Genomic DNA, 10,740 nt, shown 5'->3' on the forward strand with positions numbered 1-10,740 from the left:
GTTCCATATATCAGCTGAAGAAATTTTTTGAACTATTGAATATATTTGAAATGTTTACGCTGTTCAGGTTAAATCAACAACGTCAACTTGCGAAGACTGGATTGAGAAAATATATGAATACATTGGAAAGGAAAATAAAACTCTTGGAACATGGTTGGTGCTAGAAAGTTTACTTTCAATCAATGGAGGCGTTCAGAGATGTCCTCAGGTTGGTATATTAGTTTCAGCTTAAATTTCTAACGTGTACAGCTAATATTCCCAGAAAAGAAAAACTCCAACATCAGACCGATTGATACTTTCTTTTTTTTAAAATTGGTTTTTACTTACCAGTAGTATCCTAGCTTGGAAGAAGTCCGAGCCCACCTAAGAGAGTGAACCAAAATCAGTTTCTTTCTCTAAATGATCACATTTCATACTCACACATTCCTGAGTAAGGTGGTTCTTGCTGGATTTTAGTGTATTAAAAACTCAAAATTGTTCCACGGTGTAATTTAGAAAATAAAGAATCGCTGCGACATATACTTTATTTGTCTTGATTGTGCAGCTGGAGGAGATTGTGCTTAACTTGACATCAGACATGACGATGGAAACTGCCCAGGATGTCCTTAGGGTTTCTTTACTTCTTGGCACTCTGTTGGGTGGAATGGAAGATCTCTCTACTTCTGCATTGGTGAGTTTCCTTATGCTTTGCATATCGTAAGTAATTTTACTTTCTAGCAATATCTTTGTTAATTTAAGCTTTTAGCTCGTTTGTTTAGATGGTACAGTGAATTATCAAACTTGAAATAGTAAGTTACTGTCAATAAGGAAAACACGTCGTCAACCATACATTTCCATTCTAAATAATAAAATAAGTTCATCTTAAAACTGACGTTTGCAATCCACATTGGCTAGTAAAACCTGTGAGATGACCTTTCGTCTAATTTGAAATTTGAGATAATTCGTTTTCAAAAATTTGTGTTAGAGAGTCTTAAAGCTCAATTGCTGAATTACTATTCAATCTCAAAAAAATCATAGATGTTATTCCCAGTTAGCTCAATGGATAGAGCGCTGGACTGATGGGCGGGAGGTCGAGGGTTTGAGCCTCGGCCGGACTAACACTCAAAGTCTTAAAACAAGTGAGAAGAATATGCTACCTTTCTATATCAAGAAATGATTATTCTATGCAGAGGGCTAAAAGATTAGGAAAAAAAATATAAAATATTTAAACCAAACGTTTTTGGCTGTTTACCATCATAAGGGTTGAAAATGATGAGGCGTGAGTAGTCCAGTGGTCCGTGCGCTGGACTCTGGGTCTGATGGCCCGGGTTCAAGTCCTGGCTGGGCTTGACGTTATGTCCTTAAGCAAGACGCTTCACTCAAATTGCTTCGTCTTGTCGGATAGGACGTAAAGCCGGAGGTCCCGTCTCCTGCACCTATCAATTAGTTAATTTGGGCAGGGGACGTTAAAGAACCCACATCACGAGGTTACTGTGATGTGGTCTGGCCTGTTTACTGGGAATGGGGGGAGGGGGCATCTGTAAAATTTCTCCTTTATTAATTGTAAACTGCCTCCGGCAGTCTGGAAAAGTCACCCGCACAGTGTTGTAAAGCGCATTAGAGCATTTATATGGAAATGCGCTATAGAAATCGATATATATTATATTATTATTATTATTATTATAAAATGATGATGGTAAACAGCCGAAAACGTCTAGTTTAAACATTTTTTAATAATTTTTTTCCTAATCTTTTAGTCTTATATATAGAATATCTTTTTTAAGCGAACATTATGGACAAGGAAATGGTTGGATATTCTAGTCTTCTCGGGTAGGGACGAATAAACGGAGGTCCCGTCTCCTACAGGGTTAGGGGTAGGAGACGTTAAGAGGCTGTCCGCCTAAGAACGGATAATGCAAATTTCGGACCTTCACCGATTTCTCTGATTTTTACTGTAAAAGTCGAGACTTCTATCCCATGAACAAATATTGCGTTTATTTTGAACCAGTCTGGTTTTTTCACTTTTTACGAGATATTTTTCAAGGTGACCTGAAAGGCACCCAGTTTCCCCTCTGGACCTCCATAATTTAGCTACAAAAGTCGATCGCTGGTGTAGCCGTATTTTCAACTCTAACGAGCTTTCTATTTTATGTCTAAGATCAACCTTTTTCCATTATGTTAATGGTAAAATAATCACACTGTATATATTTTTCACTGAGTTACAAATTTTTCAAAATACTTACCTCGAGCACTGAAATTTGTGATACGTGAGGTACATGTGGTTGAAAGCTATTTTCTCTTATGTGGGACCTAATCTAGAGTCATCTATTACAGCCTATAAGCACTTACACCTTATAAGTAAATTATGGAATAGTACTTTTGGGCACTCTTCATGGCGCGCCGCAGAGAGCTTTGCGAATTTAACAAATATTCGCCATTTTGATCGGAACCAAAGATAAAACGATCCGCACATAAATCCGATTTCTAAGCCCTAACGGCCTAAAACTGCTTGAAGATAAAGTACCAACTCCTTAATGAAGTATCAAAATCGATAAAAAAAATTGTTTTGTCCGTCTTACATGGCATGGAGGAAATGTTTCAGAAAAATCTTTCTCTGTGGTCATATGCAAATTAGCTGCATGCGTTCCATGTTTTTCGACACACGCGTCCAAAATAGTTTCCGAAGCAATATTTGACCATGCAAACAATAGTTTCTATAGAAGTAGAGACGTTAATGTTGTATCCCTTTTGGACTTGAGAAACTTACGTAATGTTCAAGAGCGCTAGCCTTTGTTTTCAGTTATCAACGACGTGTCAATGGAACTTGTTGTTGAAGAAGTTGTTCATTTCACTAGTGTATATTATTGTCGCCAATTTGCCAGATTTAACCAATTCTTCCAGCTATTTGCTAAAGTTTTCCTTTTAAGTGGTTAGCAAGTTATTCATCATCATTTTTAGAATGGCATCACAGTTGGTTTGTTAGCCTAATGGTTAGAGTGCTGAACCGGCGGTGTTGCAAAAGTCAAGGGTTCGAAACACGTTCAAGTCGTTCAAGCATGAATTTTTCAGGTTTATTTTCGAAAATTAAAAGTTTCGTCTATAATTGCGATGAACTTCTTCTCGTTCCACAGTTCCTATATACTGTAATCATATATTCATCATTTCAAAACGGTATTTGTTGAAGAGGTGAATTTTACATGTTTACTTTTTCAACTTGACTGAGTCCGTTACGTCTGGTCACGCAACATCTAGTTTCAGAGGTTTGTCTTGTCGTCGAACCAAACGCGAATCCCGAAGATATGCAATATGATTGCGCCATCGAGAGTAGGAGAATCCTACCGGGAGAAAATGAAAAATAATACAAATGATTCAAACTGGCATTTTAATAAACTCCTGCAAAATTCACATATTAATTTCTCGAAATTAAGAAAGTCACAAACCTATATTTACGCGTAAATGCCGCTAACATCTCCCACGGTCAGGGTGGTATTTTTTCCTTTTTTTTTTCTCTTTTAATTTTTTGCGAGTTAAAAACATCGCCACAAACTTAATAACGACAAATTTTGAGAGATTTTTGCGAATTCTCTCAGAAGTGAGTACGTTAATTCGCTGAGTACAACTGTTTATCGGGTTACTTTGAGGCTGTGCCTATTGTTCTGAAACAAACTCACTCCACAGGCACTATCATTTGTTTTCCTGGGCTATGCAGCTTCTGATATAGTTTAATTAAAGCATTGGCATTCCTGTATAAATGACATCAGTTGCTCAATAAGGTCTTTTTTCCTGTCTCTTGATTTAAATGGTACTTCATAAAACGACAAGATTTCTTTGAGCATTGCTACATTAAAAAGACTAAGCTTATTCTCCTTTGCGCACTCGCACAGATTAAAGGCATCGTAGGACAAAGGGTGCTGCGGCTTTAGTTCATTAAGGATGTGTTCCATCAGCCGTTGTCGTTCAGCTTCTTCTTCCTCTAGGGACAGTTCCTTCGGATTTTTCTCGATTTCTGAGGGTGTTCGTTGCCTTTTTCTGTTTGCTGTAAGGCGAGAGAAAAACCCCTGCACCTGGCTCTTGGTAAGCCACTCGTCTCGGTCAAACAACCTATTGTTCTGCTCGTCTCTAGCCTTTCGCATATAATTTGAAACTTGCTGAGGGTCAGCTTTTAGCCCTGATTGTTCGCCTAGATCAAACTTTGCTGTTAGATAATTCCTAACTTTGCCACTGAATCTAGTGGATCTTGCTCGTGGCTTGAGTAGGGCCCAGCCCATACTGACAGTGTTTACTGGGGGCATTGAATCACGTACAACCTGGTGGGTACTAGTTTCGCACTGTGGTTCGTCAGTGATGCTGACTGATGTAGTAATCCTCTCTGCCCAATCTCTACGGATTTTATCATATACTGTTTCTGACAGCCTTTCGTCCTTCACACAATAGTCCCCTACGTTCAAATGTAACTCAAGCTCTGAAAACGTTTGGAAACTCTTCACGCATCCAGGCTCCGAACATTCAAACATGTCCATCTTTGAATCGTCCAAATCATCGTCTTCATTTGAACCCTCTGTTCCAGGAACTGTGTATTCATACACACGTGCATTGTGAAAAGGGAAGAACTCCTTACTTACAACGAGAGCGGTGTCCTCTTGGTCATTTGAAACTAGCTGGTCGTAAGAAATCTCCTTGCCACGTCCTATTCCGTACGACCCCCACGCACGTATACTTTTTTCCCCAAACTGGATGTCGTGTAGCTTGCTAAAATCATCTATCCTGTTCACTTCTAAGGTTCTCTTAAACTCCTCAACTTCGCATACGCACGCGGATGTACCTTTCACTGGTCTCTCAGAGAGCGCCTTTCTCATGTCTCCCGCTGTTAGAATGTCGTGTCCTTCGTTGCAGAAACGTCGGATGCATGTTTGCATTGGGTACAGGATACCATCACACACATCCTTGCCATACTGTGGCTCTGAAAAGTCATACCGAAAGACTTCAATACCTGCCGCTGACCGATGCCTCTTGCTGCGGCAATGAGATAATTATTATGATAACAGCCAGCTTCATCGGACCTTAGGTAAACTTGAGTGATGTGGGGCCTCTTGGTTTTAATTTCTTTTAGTGTACTCTCTATGATGGAACACACGGCGAACCAGTCCTGCTGACATGTGTCAAACAGATGGGCATAGGACTGCAGTTCTAGTTTTCCTTTGTGGTTTGGATCACTTGTGATCACTGTCGGGATGTGCCAACTCATTCCTCTCTTGCCGAACCAGTCGGACTGCTTCTCACGAAATCTAAGCTGGATAAATTTCATTGCCCAGTCCATTATGACTAATGCACAGTCTTGACTGGTGCTTATCATCTTCAGCTGATCTTGCTTTGCTGCTTCCTGGTTTATGGAGCGAACAATGTGAGCCTTCCACTGCAAAACATCGGTTTTTGCCAGCTTGAAGTCATAGAGGAGATCATCTCGTTGCTCGCTGCTGTAAGGTCTCCAAGACGGTCCTCGAATTTTGTCTTCGACTTCATCAAGGACATTTCGCAGATTTTGACACTCCTTACAGTTTTCTGTGTGTTGGTGGGAACAATTTTCCTGGAAGTCGAGATCTTGTTCATCACTAAGAGCGAGCTTACGGCAATGATCAGGACATACAGCCTCCTCTGGATTACAATGAACGCGAAAATCAGTCTTCAAGTAGCGTTTTGTTTTCTTCAGCCTTTCTTTGACTTCAGCGCCCCATTGCCTTTTCATTCCCCCTTTCTCTAAGTCGTCGGCTATCATTTCAATTTTATGGAACTTTCTCTGTGAGGCTTCTCTGACTTCAAGAATCTTGAATAAAGTGGAGCGACCTAGAGGTTCAAGCGTCTCCTCCTGACAGAATTGCATGTACTCTCTAATCATTGTAGAGCGCGTCACTGTACGCACGACGTTCGGCATCTCACTGGTGTCACCACTGCCTAACTGCAGCGACCTAGTTCCGTAAGACACGTCCTGGTAAAAATATGGACGATTAATGAACTTCGATAAAATGGTCCACTTTACTCATATCAATGCACACACGATGATGTTTTTTCTTCTCGGGCACTCTTCCAGGACCTATTGTTATTGCATGACACCGCGCTCTTTGTATCTGACGAGTTGACAACTTATCGTATGGTGAGTGAAGTTTCTTTAACGTGCTAATCGAATACTTATAGGCATAAAGGCTTAGAATTTGCGTTTTGGTGCTTTTGGCTTCAGCATTCCTGTAAGCGGTCATCAAAGCTTTCAGCAGGTCATCGGCTACTACTTTATCATTCTTTTCTTCACCTGGAGATACCAAGGCATGAAAAAGCCGCTTGCCGTCGTTTGGGGCTATCACATCTCATACCAGCATGCAGCCTTCAGCTGCTTTGTGGATACAGTATTGTCGTTGTGCTGCAGTGCTTTCATCCCATGAGTCCTGTTGTGAAGTTAGTGGTAGTCGCGTGCAAGTAATATTGCTGGCAATTTTGTCCATCGCTGCGTTGTAAGTGCTGAGAATCTCTGTGTCGGTGCTCTGAAGAGAGGTTGCTTGAGCACTCCCTGGACCCCAGCCGGAAATAGAGCAACGCTTTGGAGTGAGAAAATGAAGGAATGGAGTGGTTTCCATTTTGGCTGAATGTGCTTGTATAGCAGCTTTCGCATCCGATCTGGCTGGTCTGAGAGATAAGACAGTCTCACTAACAACGGGACAGGTAAACGGGCATTTCTGGACATACTTTATCAGCTATAATGCCTCTTTTTATTGAAAGATTCAGTAAAACGGAAAGACATATATAAGGGTTAATTTGCGAAAAAAAGAAGGGCTTCATCTTTTATCCAGGAGTTTTGTTTTCATATTAAGTTTATTCCACAGCTACTAACACATTATTTTTCTGATTTCCTTGCCTGACTGATGTGGCATGCGCAAGCTAAATACATAGTGAGAAAAGTACGGAATCTCAGGGACAATAAATAGATCCAACAGACCTTTCAGAAACTGCTCCCTCTTGGTCTTGTGAACCTTCGGCAGAACCCCGCCATCTTAAACTCAACAATCGTTCAGCATGCTTCTTCCGGCAAGTGGTGCAGACAGCTATAGATTAGTGCAAACAATTAATAACTCGCGATCGTAATGTATATTATTACAGGCCTGACAAGCTGACTTCCTTGTGTATGTGTTTAAAGGAAGAGTATTCTTGAGCGGTAAGGTGCGTCGACGCGAGGGGAATGGGAGGAAATTTACACACCCCATCCACCGCTCCAGAATATTGCCGCTCACTAAGTTGCCAGCTACGCAGGCCAGTATAAAAAAAAAAAAAAAATTAAAACAAATAAAAAAACAAAACAAAAATAAAACAAAAAACAAATAACAAAAAAAAAAAAAAAAGAAAGAGCACGAAAAATATTTAGAAAAAGGAAGAAATTTATTCGGCAGTTTAGTATGAGCTACGGGAACGTTGAAATGTGAGCAACAATAACAGAAACTTTTAGGAGTAGTGTATAGTAAGGGTAGACTTGTAGGAGTGCAGGGCTGGAAAATAGAACTAGCGAACCGCAAGTTAAGGCTTATGGTACTTACGTGATCCAACAGCAGCGATTACGCCAATTATAATTTTAACTTGGTCGGCCATTTGGAAGATTACAACGTGGCTGCCCGACACACTTGTAGTTTTTCCGGTGTGGGCAGGGTATTGGCAGGATCTTGGACCCCTCCAGAATCTTCCTAGTGAGTGTCGGTGCCTCGGGCAGATTGTCATACCCGCGAGTTGACTCCTCGACAAATGTTGTATTCCCGTTCTTGCCATGATCAGCTCGGCTTCCGTAATAGCGCTGCACTTGGATAAGTGGCAGCTAACTAAACGGGCGGATATATCTGCATTGCAGTCGGAGAGCAAAACGTGCTTCGTTTCTTCCCTACTAGCCCCAGAAGGAGTCTGTGCTATTTCGTAAAGAGAACAATTTAAGGGTTCGGCAGACATCTTTCCGATAAACAAACACTACAGCATGAATGCTTCCGCAGCTAAGTTCGTTAATGTTACTTGACAACTAGTGTAGATCTCAACGGATTTTAATTGAATTACAGCGAAGTAAACAAATTTTCGAAGAAGGGAAAAATAATCTGGCATAGGATATAAGAGGCTGTCAGGAAAACGAGCTCTCTTGGTCTTGCCGGAAAAAAAAACATCTCTTGCTACTGAAGAGAAGTTAAGGAAATATTACTGGTAAGATCTTCGATGTCAACTTCTCAGTGGTTGATGATAAAACAAACACAAACACAGCTGTTTTACTTAATCAGCGCTTCGTGGGAGATGACAATGGCCATAAACTAAAGAAATACCTTGCCTTAGAAGTGTGGAATAATATGCTCTTCAGTTAAAAGAGACAGCTCTTTGTGTTTAAGAACATTGTAGAAAAAAAATTTATGGACACAATTTTAAATGACGCTAATTTGCATAATTTAGTATCTATAAACACAGGTCTTTCCTCTTTAGAACAGCAATGTTTTCAACTTAACGGCGAAAAAGTCGCATGATATGTATTTTTCAGTATAAAAATCCGCTCTTCAGTTTTATTTTATGATTTGTAACAAGCTCTCAGATCCCAAATTTACCTGTTAGTCGGATCGCGTTATCTTAGATTTCGATCAAAATGGCGAATATTTGTGAAATTTGCAAAGCTCTGTGCGGCGCGCCATGAAGAGTGCCCAAAATTTTTATTCCATAATTTACTTATTAGGTGTAAGTGCTTATAGGCTGTAATAGGCTGTAATAGATTTGACTCTAGATCAGGTCCCACATAAGAGAAAATAGCTTTCAACCACATGTACCTCACGCATCACAAATTTCAGTGCTCGAGGTAAGTATTTAGAAAAATTTGTAACTCAGTGAAAAATATCTACAGTGTAATCATTTGACCGTTAACGTAGTGGCAGAGGGTTGATCTTAGACAAATAAAATAGAAAGCTCGTTAAAGTTGAAAATACGGCCACAGCAGCGATCGACTTTTGTATCTAAATTATGGAGGTCCGGGGGGACAATGGGTGCCTTTGAGGTCACCTTGAAAAATATCTCGTAAAAAGTGAAAAAACCAGACTGATTCAAAATAAACGCAATATTTGTTCATGGGATAGAAGTATCGACTTTCACAGTAAAAATCAGGGAAATCGGTGAAGGTCCGAAATTTGCCTTATCCGTTCTTAGGTGGATAGCCTCTTAATTTCCCATGCACGAGATTACTGTCTGGTGGATGTCCTCCCCTGGGGTGGTTGCTGGGTGGGAATTAGCCCTGAAAAGCCCCCATGGGGAGTGGTCAATCAACATCCGTATGTATGTGTGTTATCAAAAGCCACCTGATGATTTTTCCGTGTTTGATCTGGAGCAATGAGCTCAGAGCTAAGTGTGATATTCAAAATATTTATTTAGCCTGACTAGAAGAATTATATCCCACCATAAGTGCAAGTTATGTCTTCGTCGGTAAAATCCAGGGTAAGTGCTTAAAAACTTTCCAGTGTATTTCTCACATTTCTTTTTCAGTTAAGAACTACAAATATTTTGAATAACATTGTGGAGAATGTCAGTGATGATATCAGAAGATCTGAATCAAGGCTCAATTCAAGCTTCGCAGCTTTAGTAGAGAACATTCTCTTCAACCTTGGAAAAGCACTTAAAATTGGATTAAAAAAGTCACATTTTTCAAACAGAACGGAATCGAACAAGGTTTGTTTGATATTAAGTTCCTTTAAAAAATGGTATAAACACATGATTAAGTGAGTAAACAAATTTTAGATGCCTAGGTTTTTAGAGATTTCAAGACAGTAAGAGTGCCGACAGTTTTCTGTAATGAACAATACAACTCATCGACACGGCATGCTAGTCAAGTTTATCAGTCGCTTATTTCTAACAAACATAAATTTCAACGCTGTGAGGTTTTGATACCTCATATGGTATTATGGTTAAGAATTAGTTACGATTTCTCTTACATCCTCAGAATTTAAACGCCACAAAGACCCTTCTCTCCCTGAAGGATCAGATTATTCGAGTACTACGCCTGTCATTAACAAATGCCACGCCGGGAAATTATACAATACAGTCAAAATATTTGAGCATAACAGTTATGTCTCTTCGTGGAGGTGAAGTAAATAACTTCACAATTGTTGCAGATCGAAGCAGATTCATAATACCTGATCTAAAACCAAATGGAAAAATCATCTCGTTCCTGGAGGTAGGAGATAAGGTCACTTTTATACGTTGGATTTGTTACGTTAAGAAGGGACAAGGAATAAAACCCAGTAACTGACTTCATTTCCAAAGTCGTGCGAACCCGCAAAGCCAAAGATTTGAAGAACTGAAACCCAGAATTTGCTCATCTAATGCTAATTATATTGATTTATCATTATTTACCCGGCTCTAGCAAGATAAGTTGTGCACTTAAGCGTTTAGGCGACAAAGAACAGTATCCAAGTTAATAGGCACAAAACAAAACCACGGTATAACCATATGGATTATCACTCCATTATCACCTTGCCCCTTAACTTTCAATCTACTTTTTTTCTTCGGGAGAGTGAGAAGACTTAGGAAGCTTGAAGCCTCATCCTATGGCAGTATTAATAGAGAAGGAGGCTTTGTGGAGCTCATTCATTTATCTTTTGCGCCTTTCTCTTGTAGATGTGGACTACTCCATTTAACCCTTTCACCTGGGACCAAACTAGTGAGAGGGTGACGTCACATGTTGCAGGATTAGAAGTGAGAGACGATAAAGGAGACATT

The 10,740-nt window shown here is 40.0% G+C and overlaps 1 protein-coding gene across 1 annotated transcript; it reads left to right on the forward strand.

The window, feature by feature from the left end:
• The first annotated feature begins 66 nt into the window (after positions 1-66).
• Positions 67-10,350, forward strand: LOC148735256 (uncharacterized). Its single transcript, XM_088754146.1, has 4 exons — positions 67-208; positions 545-670; positions 9,508-9,690; positions 9,962-10,350. Exons 2-4 carry the CDS (start codon positions 578-580, stop codon positions 10,268-10,270), a joined length of 585 nt encoding a protein of 194 aa, XP_088610272.1. The 5' UTR covers positions 67-208; positions 545-577; the 3' UTR covers positions 10,271-10,350.
• The last annotated feature ends 390 nt before the right edge of the window (positions 10,351-10,740 follow it).

Source organism: Stylophora pistillata, chromosome 3 (assembly GCF_964205215.1).
Source record: "Stylophora pistillata chromosome 3, jaStyPist1.2, whole genome shotgun sequence".
Taxonomy (NCBI): domain Eukaryota; kingdom Metazoa; phylum Cnidaria; class Anthozoa; order Scleractinia; family Pocilloporidae; genus Stylophora; species Stylophora pistillata.

Bases quoted from the DNA above. Each gene is read 5' to 3' on its own strand.
- LOC148735256 (XM_088754146.1), top strand. From the start codon at position 578: ATGACGATGGAAACTGCCCAGGATGTCCTTAGGGTTTCTTTACTTCTT. The intron at 671-9,507 runs GTGAGTTTCCTT...TTTCTTTTTCAG, and splicing joins ATCTCTCTACTTCTGCATTG to TTAAGAACTACAAATATTTT. The intron at 9,691-9,961 runs GTTTGTTTGATA...TTACATCCTCAG, and splicing joins ACAGAACGGAATCGAACAAG to AATTTAAACGCCACAAAGAC.